The 19,317-nt window shown below is 44.1% G+C and overlaps 1 protein-coding gene across 1 annotated transcript in view; it reads left to right on the forward strand.

Moving 5' to 3' along the window:
* The first annotated feature begins 13,744 nt into the window (after positions 1–13,744).
* SPAG1 (sperm associated antigen 1) overlaps positions 13,745–19,317 on the forward strand; it is a 114,190-nt gene continuing 108,617 nt past the window's right edge. The window contains exons 1-3 of the mRNA XM_089666487.1: positions 13,745–13,835; positions 16,421–16,562; positions 19,020–19,179. Coding sequence (XP_089522613.1) covers positions 16,423–16,562; positions 19,020–19,179 — 300 coding nt within the window. The 5' untranslated portion in view covers positions 13,745–13,835; positions 16,421–16,422. The remainder of the gene's footprint in view (positions 13,836–16,420; positions 16,563–19,019; positions 19,180–19,317) is intronic.

Below are 19,317 nucleotides of genomic sequence, written 5' to 3' on the forward strand. Positions count from 1 at the left end.
AAGTCCTGGCCTCACTATTTCTGTTATTGGATCCATTGCTCCACCTTGCCAGCCCAGTCAAATCTTACACATGTGCAGCAAACGGTTTTCCAGTTGCACATGCACGCTAAGCACAGCGCTTTCAACACTTTGCTTACACGTTTCTATTGCAGCAGCAGTGAACGTCCATTGTGGTTGCTATAGCAATATGTACACAAAGGGCTCAAAGAGCATGCGCATTAAGGGCTCGGCCATGCCTCCGCAATAGAGAATAAATGCCTCCAGCCCTTTGTTGCTATAGCAGAGGCAGCAGAAGCTCACTGCCCTAGTAACTTCACACAAAGGGCTTGGAAAGCCACGTGACACATGAAGCTATGGAACAGAATATATGTCACATAAAATATATAGATATAACATTTTTAACTGCAATAAAAAAACAACTATACACCTAATAAATCTATAAATAATAATAAAAAAAAATTATTCATAAAATAAGGCATATAAAAATAGTCTTCTAGTTAAAAAAAAAATACTGTATACAATATATATATATATATACACATATATAATATGGAAAAAAATTATTTATATATATATATATATATATATATATATATATATATATATATATAAATATGTATATATAAAATCTAATATGAAAAAGATTATATATATAAAAAATAGATATACTGTATACGATATTTTTATATGTATATATATATATATAATCTGAGAAATTATTTTTATGTATATATATATATATATATATATATATATATATATATATATATATATATATATATATATACACACACACAGTATATTTATAGTAATATATTTGCATGACCAACATTTCCAACTCTCACCACAAGATGGCAGGTTTGGCTTACTTTACGCAGATACAACTGTGATATTCAAGAGAACTAATCTGCAAATACAAACCCTCTGCTATATATACAGGTGAAACTCTAAAAGTTAGAATATCGTGCAAAAGTTCATTTATTTCAGTAATGCAGCTTAAAAGGTGAAACTAATATATGAGATACACTCATTACATGCAAAGCAAGATAGTTCAAGCCGTGATTTGTCATAATTGTGGTGATTATGGCTAACAGCTCATGAAAACCCCAAATCCACAATCTCAGAAAATTAGAATATTACATGCAATCAATAAAACAAGGATTGTACATAGAACAATATCGGACCTCTGAAAAGTATAAGCATGCATATGTACTCAGTACTTGGTTTGGCCCCTTTTGCAGCAATTACTGCCTCAATGCGGCGTGGCATGGAAGCTATCAGCCTGTGGCACTGCTGAGGTGTTATGGAAGACCAGGATGCTTCAATAGCGGCCTTCAGCTCTTCTGCATTGTTCGGTCTCATGTCTCTCATCTTTCTCTTGGCAATGCCCCATAGATTCTCTATGGGGTTCAGGTCAGGCGAGTTTGCTGGCCAATCAAGCACAGTAATCCCACGGTCATTGAACCAGGTTTTGGTGCTTTTGGCAGTGTGGGCAGGTGCCAAGTCCTGCTGGAAAATGAAGTCAGCATCCCCATAAAGCTCGACTGCGGAAGGAAGCATGAAGTGCTCCAAAATCTCCTGGTAGATGGCTGAGTTGACCCTGGACTTAATGAAGCACAGTGGACCAACACTAACAGATGACATGGCTCCCCAAATCAACACAGACTGTGGAAACGTCACACTGGACTTCAAGCATCTTGCAGTGTGTGCCTCTCCATTCTTCCTCCATACTCTGGGTCCTTGGTTTCCAAATGAGATGCAAAAGTTGCTCTCATCAGAAAAGAGGACTTTGGACCACTGAGCAACAGACCAGGTCTGTTTTTCTTTAGCCCAGGTAAGACGCTTCTGACGTTTGTTGTTCAGGAGTGGCTTAACAAGAGGAATACGACATTTGAAGCCCATGTCCAGGATCCGTGTGTGTGTGGTGGCTCTTGATGCACTGACTCCAGCCTCAGTCCACTCCTTGTGAAAGTCCCCAACACTTTTGAATGGCCTTTTCCTGACAATCCTCTCCAGGCTGCGGTCATCCCTACAGCACTTTTGGAACATCCAACTTCTTTTGCAATTACCTTTTGAAGCTTTCCCTCCTTATGGAGGATGTCAATGATGGTTTTCTGCACAACTGTCAGGTCAGCAGTCTTTCCCATGATTGTGATTCCTACTGAATCAGCCTGAGAGACCATTTAAAGGTTCAGGAACCCTTTGCAGGTGTTATGGCTTAATTAGCTGATTAGAGTGGGACACTTTGAGCCTAGAATATTGCACCTATTCACAATATTCTAATTTTCTGAGATTGTGGATTTGGGGTTTTCATGAGCTGTAAGCCATAATCATCACACTTATGACAAATCACGGCTTGAACTATCTTGCTTTGCATGTAATGAGTCTATCTCATATATTAGTTTCACCTTTTAAGTTACATTACTGAAATAAATGAACTTTTGCACGATATTCAAATTTTTTAGTTTCACCTGTATATATATTTACTGTGTTGGTGATATGGGCACCATTTGTTCATGTTTGTGCTGTTTAGGCCTCATTCACTACGGCACGGCACGGTGATGCAAAGGTGTTCCGTGGATCCTGTCCTGTTCATATCAATTGGCGCACAGCAGCATTATGGACACAGCCGCTGCTCCAAATCTGACAGTCAGGTGGCTGCGCGTCCGCAAATGCAGACTGCATGTGTTTGTGGGCCCGCACCTACCTGGATGGCAAATTGGGAGCAGCAGCTTGTGTCTGTGCAGCCACTGTGTCCCAACTGGACTGCTGAGGTACAGTAAAAACAAGGGGGTTGATCCACATTTTTACCTGTCTACCTAAACTGTGAAGTGGTGGCCAGATAGGATAATCTATATTCCTTTGGCCAAGATGCTTTGCTTCACACCATGGCAAAAATTATACAAAAGTTGTGTTTGCCAAGCAGTACCGTTGCCAAATGTAACCCATGAAACAAGGAAAAGATAAAGAAGAGAATAATAAACTCCTCGCTGAAAGAAGAAAATGATCGGGACTTTAAAGGTGCCAGTAATAACAAAAACATTTTTTTTTTAAATTACATTTATTTCAATCATTTAAAATAAATAAATATAACATATACACATGAGTGTTTAAATTGGGTAATAGTATTAGTTACAACAGTCTAGTAGTATTTTTTGTGATACTTCCATCTGAATAGTTACTCTTTGGGTTCCCTAAAAAACACCTACTGTTTGAACTGTCTTCACGTCCAGGTTGATTGAAAGAACTGTTTGTTCCTTCAACCACTTCAAATCCGGACACTTTCACCCCCTTCCTGTCCAGGCCAATTTTCAGCTTTCAGTGCTATCACACTTTGAATGACAATTGCGCGGTCATGCAACTGTACCCATATGAATTTTTTACCATTTTTTTGAGACAGATAAAGCTTTGTCTTGGTGGTATTTATTCACCACTGGGATTTTTATTTTTTTGCTATATAAATGAAAATGTCCAAAAATTTTGAAAACAAAGTGTTTTTCTTATAAAATTTTGAAAACAAATAATCTTTCTTCATAATTCTTGGCCAAAATTTATTCAGTTATCTTTTTAGTAAAAACAAATAACCCAAATTAGTTTATAACCAAAAATTATAATTTAAAAAATTTTTTTTTACATTTTTATTTAATTTTTTTATATTATTATTATTTTTTTTTTTTTGCACCACACTGTCACCCTAGCAGTACAGTGTCACCATAGTGACACTGTACTACTTGGGGGTGATGAAGTTTTTTTTTTTTTTCACTGATTGCTTTTACACCCATAAATGCTGTAAAAGCAATCATTTCTCCTTCTCTCTGGCTGCATTCTTGCAGCCATTGAGAAATACTGTGAGAGCTGTGATTGGTTATAGCTTGTCACATGGTACAAGGCTGTTGTGAATAGCCTTGAACCATGTGACCTCTGTGATCATTCACAGATTTCACACGTAGTAAGCAATGATGTCAGAAGTGACATCTTGCTTACTACTATTCATGTGATCACTGATGGCCACTCAGTGATCACATGACTGGGACCTCACACAGATCGGTACAGCGATTGGTGTTCCTTCAGACACAGTGGGCACCAGATTGCGGTGCCGCACGCTCCCAGGGTGCGCACACAGACTGTAAATGCAGGTGCCATTTATAAATGGCAACCCACTCCTGCATTGCGATGTACATAAACGGCCGGACAGGAGCAGTGCAGGAGCAGGTCACCATTTATAAACGGTGCCTGCATTCACAGGACATGGTTTCACAGACATTACATTTAAATGAGCCAGTTATGCATCTGCTGGTGCTATAATCAATATCTCCTGAAGAAGCCTGTAAATAGGCGATACATTGAGAAGTAATGCACCGGATTTAAACTATTGTAACTAATACAATTACCCAATTTAAACACTTGTGTGTATATATTTGTTTATTTTAAATGATTGAAATAAATGTTATTTAACAAAAAAAAATTTTTTTTGCTATTATTGGCACCTTTAAGTTCCCGATCATTTTCTTCTTTCAGTGAGGAGTTTATTCTCCTCTTCTTTATCTTTTCTTTGTATCCCTTCTCTTGCATCATGTTGCCATTGGGATGTAGATGCCTTTGACCTCCCCTCTGAATTTTTGTATTCTTGCTGTAACCCATGAAAGTGAATAGGGCTGCGCTGCAACTATGAGCCAAATGCTTGGCCTCCAGTTCTGGTGTGGTTTTTCAATAGAAAATCAAAGTTTAAAAAAAGGCATTTAGAAAGTGGCAGCAATGTCTGCTGAATGCCTGGCAGCTGCTACTCTATTGCCTCCCCCCCCCCACCTTTTTAAAAGCAACCTACCATAGATAGCTTTTTAGAGGGTTGATAGAGTATTGACCCTGTAGATGAAGCCTGACTGCAAAATTGATTGGATAATATGTCTGTGAAGGGTATTGCCACACATGATAGGCTCAATAAGGCAATCTATTTTCAGCAATGTGACTAATTCCACTCCTCGCACGACCTCCTGCTCTCTAGCTCCCTTGTCTCCTCCTCCCATGCTTGTCTCCAGGACTTCTCCACAGCTTCCTCCATCCTCTGGAACTCTGTACCCCAATTTATCAGAATATCGCCTACTCTGCTCACTTTTAGGCGGTCTCTGAAAACCTATCTCATAAGGGTAGTCCAATCCTGCCCTCAGCTAATACTGGAATCTTCTACTCCTCCTACCAGTCTGTCAGGGATGCGGGTGTGACCAGAGATGTGTGTACTGACACAGGGAAACACAGGCTCCAGATATGGTATAAACAAGACAATTTATTAAGACTAACAATACAAACATAAACGCAGTGCACCAAACCCCAAGCTAACACAAATACATACAACAAGGTGAAACTAACCCAAACCTAAACTGGTATAGATACACAGGTACATACACATATAGAGCACAACGTAGTCAGGCAGGCCGGGTCGATAACTATCGGGCAGGTAGGTACAGGAGGAGCAGGCGGAGAGAATGGTCAGGGTCACAAGCCAGGGATAAAACAGGAGAAGTCAGCAGAGGTCAGGATCAGGCAGGGTCGGCAACAAGTCAGGTAGGAACAGGAACAGGAATGCAGGTTACAAGGTACAGGGACCCATGGAAAAACACACACCAAGGCACAGACTGCAGGTCTGGCCATCCCTTAAATACACCTGCAATCAGCCCCAGGTGATAGCTAATTGCCGAAGTGAACCTCTGGTTGTTGAGAGCACCCGCTGGCCAGCCCTGGTACTGCAGCCCACAAGGCAGGTGAGTCCCACCACTATTGGCAAGTCCATTCCTGACACAGTCCATCCCCCACAGTTACTACCTTTTGTACCACTAGCCCCTCCCTCCTAGATTGTAAGCTCCAAGGAGCAGGGCCCTCCTAACCCTCTTGTATTTCACATTTCATTAGACTCAACTCAAAATAACTGTTACTTTTTTTTTATAGGTATAAAAAATAAGTATCCATATCCTGCTGTGTTAGGTTTGTGAAATAAGCCAAGGTTTATATAGTATTCACAAATACTTCAGTGGGTACGTGACAATAAAGCATGGTAAAGGCGCAAATGTTGCAGAATTGTTTCCAGGATTGTGTGAAATCTAGTGTGGACTGTCCACGTGGTGGCTGCAACAGGTAGAATTGAAAACTATTTGCCATCTAAGGTGCTACATTTTGATTGTAATCTTATAAGCTTTGGGCCTTGTTCACCCCAGTGTGCAGAGATGTGAATTTTTCTGCAAGGGTAGAACTAAATTAATTGTTCTCTATGTGCCTTGTTCACACAACAGCATTAGTATCAAGTGTGGATTTTTTCTGTGTGGGAATCTGCAACGTGTAAAAAAACCGAATTGCAGCACGCATGTAAACTGATGTCTCTGCAAGTGAAATCTGTGCGTTGCTCCATCTATTTTTTTCTGCGTGTATGGTGTGAACAAAGCCTTAGGGCCAGTTCACACTACATGCGTTTCAGTTGCTTTTTTTCTGCATCCAAAACGCACAGAAAGTAGGTTATATGGTTGTCAGTGCCATAGTTCACATCAGTGCTTGCAGTTCTAGTGCATTCCAGTTGAAGTAAAAAAAATAGTACAGGCTGCATTTTTTCTGCACAGAAGTATACTGGAATGCAGCAAAACGCATCAAAAAAGCACTGAAAGTCACCACAAACACACTGGAACGCATACAGTCATGGCCGAAATTGTTGGCACCCTTGATATTTTTCCTGAAAATCAAGTATTTCACACAAAAAAGGTATTGCATTAACACATGTTTTGCTATACACATGTTTATTCCCTTTGTATGTATTGGAACAAATATAAAACAGAGGCAGAAAAGCAAATATGACATAATGTCACACAAAACCCCAAAAATGGGCTGGACAAAAGTATTGGCACCCTTAACTTAATATTTGGTTGCACACCCTTTGGAAAACATAACTGAAATCAGTCGCTTCCTATAACCATCAATAAGCTTCTGACACCTCTCACCCGGAATTTTGGACCACTCTTCCTTTGCAAACAGCTCCAGGTCTCTCTTATTGGAAGGACACCTTTTCCCAACAGCAATTTTAAGATCTCTCCACAGGTGTTCAATGGGATTTAGATCTGGGCTCATTGCTGGCCACTTCAGAACTCTCCAGCGCTTCTTTGCCATCCATTTCTGAGTGCTTTTTGACGTATGTTTGGGGTCATTGTCCTGCTGGAAGACCCAGGATCTTGGACGCAAACCCAGCTTTCTGACACTGGGCCCTACAGTGCGACCCAAAATCCTTTGGTAATCCTCAGATTTCATGATGCCTTGCACACAGTCAAGGCACCCAGTGCCAGAGGCAGCAAAACAACCCCAAAACATCATTGAACCTCCACCATATTTTACCGTAGGTACTGTGTTTTGTTCTTTGTAGGCCTCATTCCGTTTTCGGTAAACAGTAGAATGATGTGCTTTACCGAAAAGCTCTATCTTGGTCTCATCTGTCCACAAGACGTTTTCCCAGAAGGCTTTTGGCTTACTCAAGTACATTTTGGCAAACTGTAGTCTTGCTTTTTTATGTCTCTGTGTCAGCAGTGGGGTCCTCCTGGGTCTCCTGCCATAGCGTTTCATTTCATTTAAATGTCGACGGATAGTTCGCGCTGACACTGATGCTCCCTGAGCCTGCAGGACAGCTTGAATGTCTTTGGAACATGTTTGGGGCTGCTTATCCACCATCCGGACTATTCTGCGTTGCAATCTTTCATCAATTTTCCTCATCCGTCCACGACCAGGGAGATTAGCTACAGTGCCATGGGTTGCAAACTTCTTGATAATGTTGCGCACTGTGGACAAAGGCAAATCTAGTTCTCTGGAGATGGACTTGTAACCTTGAGATTGTTGATATTTTGCCACAATTTTGGTTCTCAGGTCCTCAGACAGTTCTCGTCTCCTCTTTCTGTTGTCCATGCTTAGTGTGGCACAGACAGACACACAATGCAAAGGTTAAGTGAACGTCTCTCCTTTTTATCTGCTTTCAGGTGTGATTTCTATATTGCCCACACCTGTTACTTGCCCCAGGTGAGTTTACAGGAGCATCACATGCTTGTAACATTCTTATTTATCCGCAGTTGTGAAAGGGTGCCAATACTTTTGTCCAGCCCATTTTTGGAGGTTTGTGTGACATTATGTCGAATTTGCTTTCTTTCCTCCCTTTTTTTGTTTTGTCCCAATACACACAAAGGGAATAAACATGTGTATAGCAAAACATGTGTTAATGCAATACGTTTCGTGAGAAATACATGATTTCCTGGAGAAATATCAAGGGTGCCAACAATTTCGGCCATGACTGTATGTCCCTATTTACATTGAAAAAAAAGAGAAGGGAAAAAATTAACTGGAATGCATCAAAAACGCACTAGAACACATCAAAAATACATCAAAAAACCACTGGAACGCATCAAAAATGCGCATTCAAAAAAGCATCTGGAACACATCTGGACTGCATTTCTGTAGTGTGAACCAGCCCTTAATGTAATTAACTCCTTCCTGCCCAGCCTACTGCAATATGACAGCCAAGCGGAAACCCTATTATCCTGGGAGGATGTCATATGACATCCTCCCAGGATCAGGCCGCACTCCATCGCAATCTGTCACCGGCTGTGTCCACAGGACACAGCTGATGACAGATCACTACACTGGCCCACTGCCAGTGTCAGTGGATTGCTGTGATCAACCACAGCAGGTCACAAGACAGTTGTAAAAAATGAATGGCTTCCTTTCATGCCATTCATTGCTTACAACTGTGCTGCGAGCTGTGATAGTTCACAGTGATCACATGTGCAGACTGAGCCAATCACAGCCCATCTGAGGCATGTGATCAGCTATGGCCAATCACAGCTGATCACAAAAAAGACTTCCGAATGAATCAGTTTCATTCAATAAAAATGCTTGTTTACACCAATGAAATTCATAGATATAAGCAATCATAATGAGTAAAAAAAAAAATCCTGATAACTTGCCTAGAGTAGTACAATGTTACTATGGTAGCATTGTATTGCTCTGGTCACAGGAGTATAAAAAAAAATCATTTAAAAAAGTAATTAAAAAATAAATAAAAATAATTTAAAAATAAACAATAATAATTTAAAGATTTTATATATATATATATATAATAACTTATTGTTGCCAGTCAGTGTCCCTGATCACCACTGCACCAGTTATATCATGAAGCTGTACTGTATTGCAAAAAAAAGTGCAAATTTTTTTGTCATTCCTTTATTTTCCACAAAAAGGCAACTTCAAAAAACTGGCCATGCCTTTTACTAAACACCTCAGACTGTCTACTTTCCGAAAAGCGGTCATTTTGGGGGTATTTGTACTGTCCCGGCATTGTTGGACCGCAAGAAATGAGATCAGCTGTCAGTACATCAGGATTTATCAATTTTTAGATATATACCATAGTTTGTGGACTTTCCTACTAAATAAATAATAAACACTGATTTGGGTTAGTTTCAGCAAAGACATGTATGTAGCAGAATACATTGTGGCCTATATTTGTGTAGAATGTTTATTTATTTGCAAAATGTTAGAACAGAAGAAAATCGCATTTTGTTTTAAAAATTTTTGGTCTTTTTTCATTTAGCGAGAAAAATTGGAGTTTTCAGGTCAGACTTCAGGTATGTAAATGTCCTACATCTATAGCAAGGGCATTATTCAGCTTTAGGCTCCGTTCACACCTATGCAGTTTGCTTTTTGTCCATTTGTCTATGTATATAGGGGGCTCAGTGACAGGCAGTGTCTATGTATATAGGGGGGCTCAGTGACGGGCAGTGTCTATGTATACAGGGGGCTCAGTGACGGGCAGTGTCCATGTATACAGGGGGCTCAGTGATGGGCAGTGTCTATGTATATAGGGGGCTCAGTGACGGGCAGTGTCCATGTATATAGGGGGCTCAGTGACGGGCAGTGTCCATGTATATAGGGGGCTCAGTGACGGGCAGTGTCTATGTATATAGGGGGCTCAGTGACGGGCAGTGTCCATGTATATAGGGGGCTGAGTGACGGGCAGCGTCTATGTATATAGGGGGCTCAGTGACGGGCAGCGTCCATGTATATAGGGGGCTCAGTGACGGGCAGCGTCTATGTATATAGGGGGCTCAGTGACGGGCAGCGACTATGTATATAGGGGGCTCAGTGACGGGCAGCGTCTATGTATATAGGGGGCTCAGTGACGGCCAGCGTCTATGTATATAGGGGGCTCAGTGACGGGCAGCGTCTATGTATATAGGGGGCTCAGTGACGGCCAGCGTCTATGTATATAGGGGGCTCAGTGACGGCCAGCGTCTATGTATATAGGGGGGCTCAGTGACGGCCAGCGTCTATGTATATAGGGGGGCTCAGTGACGGCAGTGACTATGTATATAGGGGGCTCAGTGACGGGCAGCGTCCATGTATATAGGGGGCTGAGTGACGGGCAGCGACTATGTATATAGGGGGCTCAGTGACGGGCAGCGACTATGTATATAGGGGGGCTCAGTGACGGGCAGCGACTATGTATATAGGGGGACTCAGTGACGGGCAGCGTCTATGTATATAGGGGGGCTCAGTGACGGGCAGCGTCTATGTATATAGGGGGGCTCAGTGACTGGCAGCGACTATGTATATAGGGGGGCTCAGTGACGGGCAGCGTCTATGTATATAGGGGGCTCAGTGACGGGCAGCGTCTATGTATATAGGGGGCTCAGTGACGGGCAGCGTCTATGTATATAGGGGGCTCAGTGACGGGCAGCGTCTATGTATATAGGGGGGCTCAGTGACGGGCAGCGACTATGTATATAGGGGGGCTCAGTGACGGGCAGCGTCTATGTATATAGGGGGGCTCAGTGACGGGCAGCGTCTATGTATATAGGGGGGCTCAGTGACGGGCAGCGACTATGTATATAGGGGGGCTCAGTGACGGGCAGCGACTATGTATATAGGGGGCTCAGTGACGGGCAGCGTCTATGTATATAGGGGGCTCAGTGACGGGCAGCGTCTATGTATATAGGGGGGCTCAGTGACGGGCAGCGTCTATGTATATAGGGGGCTCAGTGACGGGCAGCGTCTATGTATATAGGGGGCTCAGTGACGGGCAGCGTCTATGTATATAGGGGGCTCAGTGACGGGCTGCGTCTATGTATATAGGGGGGCTCAGTGACGGGCAGCGACTATGTATATAGGGGGTCTCAGTGACGGGCAGTGTCTATGTATATAGGGGGCTCAGTGACGGGCAGCGTCTATGTATATAGGGGGCTCAGTGATGGGCAGCGTCTATGTATATAGGGGGCTCAGTGACGGGCAGCGTCTATGTATATAGGGGCTCAGTGACGGGCAGCGTCTATGTATATAGGGGGGCTCAGTGACGGGCTGCGTCTATGTATATAGGGGGCTCAGTGACGGGCAGCGTCTATGTATATAGGGGGCTCAGTGACGGGCAGCGTCTATGTATATAGGGGGCTCAGTGACGGGCTGCGTCTATGTATATAGGGGGCTCAGTGACGGGCAGCGTCTATGTATATAGGGGGCTCAGTGACGGGCAGCGTCTATGTATATAGGGGGCTCAGTGACGGGCTGCGTCTATGTATATAGGGGGTCTCAGTGACGGGCAGTGTCTATGTATATAGGGGGCTCAGTGACGGGCAGCGTCTATGTATATAGGGGGCTCAGTGACGGGCAGCGTCTATGTATATAGGGGGCTCAGTGACGGGCAGCGTCTATGTATATAGGGGGCTCAGTGACGGGCAGCGTCTATGTATATAGGGGGCTCAGTGACGGGCAGTGTCTATGTATATAGGGGCTCAGTGACGGGCAGTGTCTATGTATGTAGGGGGCTCAGTGACGGGCTGCGTCTATGTATATAGGGGGGCTCAGTGACGGGCAGCGACTATGTATATAGGGGGCTCAGTGACGGGCTGCGTCTATGTATATAGGGGGCTCAGTGACGGGCAGCGTCTATGTATATAGGGGGCTCAGTGACGGGCAGCGTCTATGTATATAGGGGGCTCAGTGACGGGCAGCGTCTATGTATATAGGGGGGCTCAGTGACGGGCAGTGTCTATGTATATAGGGGGCTCAGTGACGGGCAGTGTCTATGTATATAGGGGGCTCAGTGACGGGCAGTGTCTATGTATATAGGGGGCTCAGTGACGGGCAGTGTCTATGTATACAGTATAGGGGGCTCAGTGTCTATGTATATATGGGGCTCAGTGACGGGCAGCGTCTATGTATATAGGGGGGCTCAGTGACGACCAGTGTCCATGTATATAGGGGGCTCAGTGACGGGCAGCGTCTATGTATATAGGGGGCTCAGTGACGGGCAGTGTCTATGTATACAGTATAGGGGGCTCAGTGTCTATGTATATATGGGGCTCAGTGACGGGCAGCGTCTATGTATATAGGGGGCTCAGTGACGGGCAGCGTCTATGTATATAGGGGGGCTCAGTGACGGGCAGCGACTATGTATATAGGGGGGTTCAGTGACGGGCAGCGTCTATGTATATAGGGGGCTCAGTGACGGGCAGCGTCTATGTATATAGGGGGCTCAGTGACGGGCAGCGTCTATGTATATAGGGGGCTCAGTGACGGGCAGCGACTATGTATATAGGGGGCTCAGTGACGGGCAGCGTCTATGTATATAGGGGGCTCAGTGACGGGCAGCGTCTATGTATATAGGGGGCTCAGTGACGGGCAGCGTCTATGTATATAGGGGGCTCAGTGACGGGCAGCGTCTATGTATATAGGGGGGCTCAGTGACGGGCAGCGTCTATGTATATAGGGGGCTCAGTGACGGGCAGCGTCTATGTATATAGGGGGGCTCAGTGACGACCAGTGTCCATGTATATAGGGGGCTCAGTGACGGGCAGCGTCTATGTATATAGGGGGCTCAGTGACGGGCAGTGTCTATGTATACAGTATAGGGGGCTCAGTGTCTATGTATATATGGGGCTCAGTGACGGGCAGCGTCTATGTATATAGGGGGCTCAGTGACGGGCAGCGTCTATGTATATAGGGGGCTCAGTGACGGGCAGCGACTATGTATATAGGGGGGTTCAGTGACGGGCAGCGTCTATGTATATAGGGGGCTCAGTGACGGGCAGCGTCTATGTATATAGGGGGCTCAGTGACGGGCAGCGTCTATGTATATAGGGGGCTCAGTGACGGGCAGCGACTATGTATATAGGGGGGCTCAGTGACGGGCAGCGTCTATGTATATAGGGGGCTCAGTGACGGGCAGCGTCTATGTATATAGGGGGCTCAGTGACGGGCAGCGTCTATGTATATAGGGGGCTCAGTGACGGGCAGCGTCTATGTATATAGGGGGGCTCAGTGACGACCAGTGTCCATGTATATAGGGGGCTCAGTGACGGGCAGCGTCTATGTATATAGGGGGGCTCAGTGACGACCAGTGTCCATGTATATAGGGGGCTCAGTGACGGGCAGTGTCTATGTATATAGGGGGCTCAGTGGCGGGCAGTGTCGGGGCCAGAATTCTGGTTTATATTCCTCTTCATACCGCTCCTGTGCGGCTACTCCAGGCACTAAAGGACAACGGTCTTTTAGTTTCCTGTTAACGCTGTAAAACGGGATTCACATGAACTGCGGAAATTACTTTAGCCTCCGAGAAAATGGCGGCTTTCCTAAGCCAAATGTCTATCGCCGGAGACATACTATCCAGAAAGTCAAGTAAATCTGTTCCCTCTAGTGGCTTGCAGCTTCATTCTGCGATTGGCCAGTGGAGGGCAGGCGTTTAGTTTCCGTGGCAACGGCAAACAAAAATGCAGGCCGCCGGGTTTGTTCTGTAGTTGTAGTGTGTCGCCGGACTGTCCGAGTGTCTGCAGGTGAGTCCATGGGAGGACGCCGGTCACCGCGCTGCCCATCACTGAGCCCCCTCTGCATGATGTGTTATGAGGGGGCTATTGTCTATGGCTCGTTATGTTCTACATGGGAATTCTTTCCTTTAGTCAGGTGCAGCAGAGATATAGATGAGGTCATTACTGCAAAGTATCATATACTGCACGATATTGGCAGAAAAAGGGGCAGCACAGCAGCTGAATGGTTAGCACTTCCACCTGGACCTGGCAGTACTATGGTCGTTGGTTCAAATCACAACCACGGCACCACCTGCATGGAGTTTGCATGCTCTCCCTTTGTGGGTTTCTTCCCAGTGCTCTGGTTCGAATCCTAACCACAGCACCACCTGCATGGAGTTTGCATGCTCTCCCTGTTCGGGTTTCCTCCCAGTGCTCTGGTTCGAATCCCAACCACGCACCACCTGCATGGAGTATGCATGCTCTCCCTGTGCCTGTGTGGGTTTCCTCCCAGTGCTCTGGTTCAAATCCCAACCACAGCACCACCTGCATGGAGTTTGCATGCTCTCCCTGTGCCTGTGTGGGTTTCCTCCAAGTACTCTGGTTCAAATCCCAACCACGGCACCACCTGCATGGAGTTTGCATGCTCTCCCTGTGCCTGTGTGGGTTTCCTCCCAGTGCTCTGGTTCAAATCCCAACCACGGCACCACCTGCATGGAGTTTGCATGCTCTCCCTGTGCCTGTGTGGGTTTCCTCCAAGTACTCTGGTTCAAATCCCAACCACGGCACCACCTGCATGGAGTTTGCATGCTCTCCCTGTGCCTGTGTGGGTTTCCTCCCAGTGCTCTGGTTCAAATCCCAACCACGGCACCACCTGCATGGAGTTTGCATGCTCTCTCTGTGCCTGTGTGGGCTTCCTCCCAGTGCTCCAGTTTCCTCCCACACTCCAAAGACATGCTGGTAGGTTAGTTGACTCCGGTCTAAATTGTCCCTAGTATGTGTATGTATGAATGTAAGTTAGGGACCTTAGATTGTACACCCCTTGAGGGTTAGGGACTGATGTGAATGTACAATATATATGTAAAGTGCTGCATACATTGACGGCGCTATATAAGTACCTGAAATAAATAAATAATAAAAATGCCAATATTAACCACTTGCCCTCCTGAGGATTTACCCCCCCTTCCTGACTAGGCCATTTTTTGTGTTACGGCGCTGTGTTACTTTAACTGACAATTGCGCGGTCATGCAACGCTGCACCCAAATTTAATTTATGTCCTTTTATTCCCACAAATGGAGCTTTCTTTCAGTGGTATTTGATCACCTGTGTGTTTTATTTTTTGCGCTATAAACAAAAAAAGACCAACAATTTTGAGAAAAAAAACAATATTTTTGACTTTTTGTTATTAAACATGTCCAGTAAAGAAATAAACAAAATCACATTTAGTCATAAATTTATTCTGCGACATGTCTTTGCTAAAAAAAATCCCAATACGTGTAAATGAATTGGTTTACGTGAAAGTTATAGCGTTTTTTTTTTACTAGTAATGGCGGTGATCAGCGACTTATAGGAGGACTGTGGTGGGCATTCTGACACTGGAGGGAACTGACTTGGTGTGAATGACATCCCCAGTGACACCATTACAGTTATCAGTGCTAATAAAAAGCACTGACACTGTACTAATGGCACTGGGCAGGAAGGGGTTAACATATGGGGCGATCAAAGGGTTAACTGTGTGCTGTTTCACAGTATGATGTGTGTATGCTTTCCACTGTAAGCACACTGCTTTGTATGGCTCTGCTATGCAGAGCCATACAAAGCAGTCTGCAGGAGCTGACAGGGGAGAGAACTGTATTTTTTACAACATACAGTTCTCTCCCCCATCGGTAATACTTGGTGATCACTGGGTGCCACCAAGTAATCATCGGCCGGGACCCAGTGATTGACAGCCGAAGCCGCGAATGGCAGTGTGGGTAGGGTACGCGCGTGGCTCACACACACCACCTACCAGGAATGGCGAAATCACCTATATATATACGTGATTTTGCGCACCCCTGCCGCTGTGTAGCAATATTTCTGCTATAGGGCGGAGGGGAAGCAGTTAGCTACACATCTGAGATTTCAGATTTCTCACAGACATTCAAATCTGCTTTTTTTTTTTAAATGAAATGTCATATTGTAACCTTACAATGAAGTCACAAAAAAAAAAAAAAGAAACCGTGCAATGCATCATTACAGCACTCCCTCCCCATTCCTTCAGCACGCGCCTGGTAATGCGTACTGCTGGTGTGAATGGGCCCTTAATGCACAGCATCCATGACAAGCAATTCGAATCTATCTTGGACTTGTTCAGGAAAGCAAATTCATATTGGGTTCATTAGGGTACTGCATTCTGTATTCAGCTCTTTCTCCCTGCATAGATTATTAATAATCTCCTATGTATCTCTTGTATCTGTGTATTTTATGTACATTATCTACAATGACAACTCACCCCCATTTCGTACTTATGGGTAATGCCTACAGCTTCCTTTCCTCCATTTTCCTTTATTATTCCTTTCAGGCAACTTTGTTACTAATAGTCCAGATTATCTCATTTTTTTTTATTCTTGTTCAGAGATGAGTGCTTCTGAGTTCTCCTCTGGATTCTACCAGGGAACAACCAAAACATATGAAATCCCCCTCGATCATCTGGACTATACATTCATCCAGAAATGTACAGATGTCAGACACCTGGAAAAGATTCTGCGAGTTCTCAGGTAATAATCTGGCCATCTAGTGCTGTAGAGCAAGATGAATATAGGCTTTTACATCGGTGTGCCTTGATTGCTGCTGTTTATCGTTTCCCCATTTTACAGAAGCATTCATTTAGCACTGCAATCCGAATTCATGAAATCTATTAAAAAAAAAAAAAAAAAAAAAAAAAAAAAAAAAAGAGGTGACCGTGTCAGAAACAGAAGAAAATAGAACATAGCCTTTTCCTTCAATAGATTATTAATATACAAGTTGAAACAAAATCATCACACATACAGTAAATTAAAGTCAAGTACAAAGTTATATATGCAAAAAAACCTTAGGTAGTTATGGGGACTGAGAAATCCACGTAGGACTGTTTATTATCGTTCTTTATACATCGCCAAAAATTTACACAGTGCCTTACATATTGTACATTCACATTAGTCCTTGTCCTGAAGGAGCTTACAATCTAAGCTCCTTATCTTTCATACATATACTAGCGCCAATTTACCTACCACTTTATCTTTGGAGTGTGGGAGGAGACCCACATGAATATATGAAGAACATGAATACTTCTTGCTGATAGTGCCCTGCTTAGGGTTCGAATCAAGGTCCTCAATGCAGCAAGGCGGGCATGCTGTTCATGAAGTCACTGTGCTTTGCATTTATATTTCTGATAGTAGAGACATTGGTCCCTATCTTAGAACATGGCCTTTAGTCTTCTATTTGCCCACAAGTTCATGGACTTCTATGAGCCCTGTATGTAGATCATGCTGAGCTCCATTCAACCTATAGTTTGTAATGGAGCTACCTGGAACCTGCAAGTTCCCGAGTAGTCCCTCAGATCAGTTTTTGGGACTCCATTGGCATTTTACCAGTGAATGGTGAGGCAGGGCTTAGCATCAAAATAGTGAGGCCTAAATAGACTTATCATAAGAGAAATATAGGAGCCTATCACTGGCTTTCTTCTTTCATCGACCGTTTCTTGGTCACTGACCTGACAGAGGCACGCAAATCAAGAATGTCAGATAAAAGTCAGAAGTTTGCTAAATACTTGATCCAATAAGTATTTAAGCAAAGGGGGGCAGTATAGGAGCCAGGCAACTAGTATTTTCAGAAGAGAGCAGTAGCAGCTTTGTAGGATGGAATTATGGGGGCTGCCATTGCTGAGCTATTCAGAGATCATCTGAAGCCTGGCATTTACTCCCCAACCAATGGTCAAGCTCTCCCACATTCTACAACTGGCCATGCAAGGCTTGGATTTCAGCTGCTTCCTGCTGAATTGGATGACATTCAAGCCACCGCCTGGTCCGACAAGCTTCATTTAAGAAAAAGAAAAACAAAGAAGCCAGGTGGAAAAGTAATGGCCGAACAGTGACTGCACCTTATCAGATGCAGTCACTGTCCAGGTACTGAGGCAGCCACGGAGTACAATAGCTGGCAGTGTGAGATAAATCTACTATATTACTCTAATTCAGCCCACTGACTGAAGGAGTGTATGAACTGGCTAACCTAAAGCTAAACTAACAGATTTCTTCATCCACAATAAACTGCATGGATGGACACATCTCTTGCAGCAGCTGTTGTTTCTGTCAGCAGGCACTACCAGCTGTCCAAATACCCAAATAGTACCTGTATGTGATTGAATGCAGGTGCTGTTCGGCCTACAGTTTTCCACCTGGCTCCTTCAATTTTTTTTCAGCCAAAGGCTGTCAGGCGGGGGGTGCCAACAGGGCCACCCATGGAGCAGATTTAGTCTGGTTCATCAGGAACTGGCCAAAATTTGTTCTATGCATGGCCAGCTTATGGCTGACCATACTCTACACTATAAGATCTGATTTGGGCCTGGAATCTAAAGAGGTTCCACAATGAGGCAGAATGATTTGGAGAATAACACAGGTACCTGCAAACACCACAAAGTGGCTGGACATGAGCACTACGGTCAGCTTAAACCTGACGGGAATACTTTAAAGTGACCCTGTCATCATAGGTTTACTTACGAAAACATCTGCTCTGTAAAAGTAAAGACACTATTCTTTCATTCCCGGGTCTTCATGTCTTAAAATGCCATTGTTCTCCCGTTGCTGCAGGTATTCAATAAGTCAGATATGTCAAATACCTGATCCCCCTGCTCCACTGAATAGTTCTTTCCACTGGCTATTATGCCCTGTAGTGACAGGGAGAATCCACTGCCTTCCTCTGTAGGTGCAGGTATTCACACACCCGGAACTGTGACATAATTGCAGCGGCGTTTCAGAACATTGGCCCCCAGAACTGTGAGTATAGTGCCTGTTCTTTTACAGGGCAGGTGTTTTTTTGTAAATTACTTTGGGGCATTTATATTTTTGAACATCCTGTTGTTACCTAGAGGAGAATTTTACTACGGTATGTACATTGACTAGTTTGCTTCTGGCAGAGGTCCCTTATGTATATCCCTGTTATTTCTCCTATTTATACTTCAATTTCTGTATTTTACTAAGATCTAGGGAGGAAGGACATTACCCGGACCTGACTGAGTTCTGTGAGAAGCGCATTGAAAGTCTGTCGCCACAGAGCCGTGCTTTGAGAAAAGACAAACCACCAACAACTGCTGCTGATTTCTCCTGGGAAGATTGGAACCAAATTGATAATGACTTTAAGGTAAGAAGTGCTTTGTTGCTTGTTTTGATATAAAGCCCAACTCTGGGCCTCTGTTTACCAGCATGCAGGGTAAAAAAAAAGAAAAAAGAAACCAAGGCTGCATTGCTCACATTATATCTGGAGCCATTCCCTGCAGGT

Source organism: Staurois parvus, unplaced genomic scaffold (genome assembly GCF_062004578.1).
Source record: "Staurois parvus isolate SC_StPar_1 unplaced genomic scaffold, SC_StPar_1.0 ptg000052l, whole genome shotgun sequence".
Classification (NCBI taxonomy): domain Eukaryota; kingdom Metazoa; phylum Chordata; class Amphibia; order Anura; family Ranidae; genus Staurois; species Staurois parvus.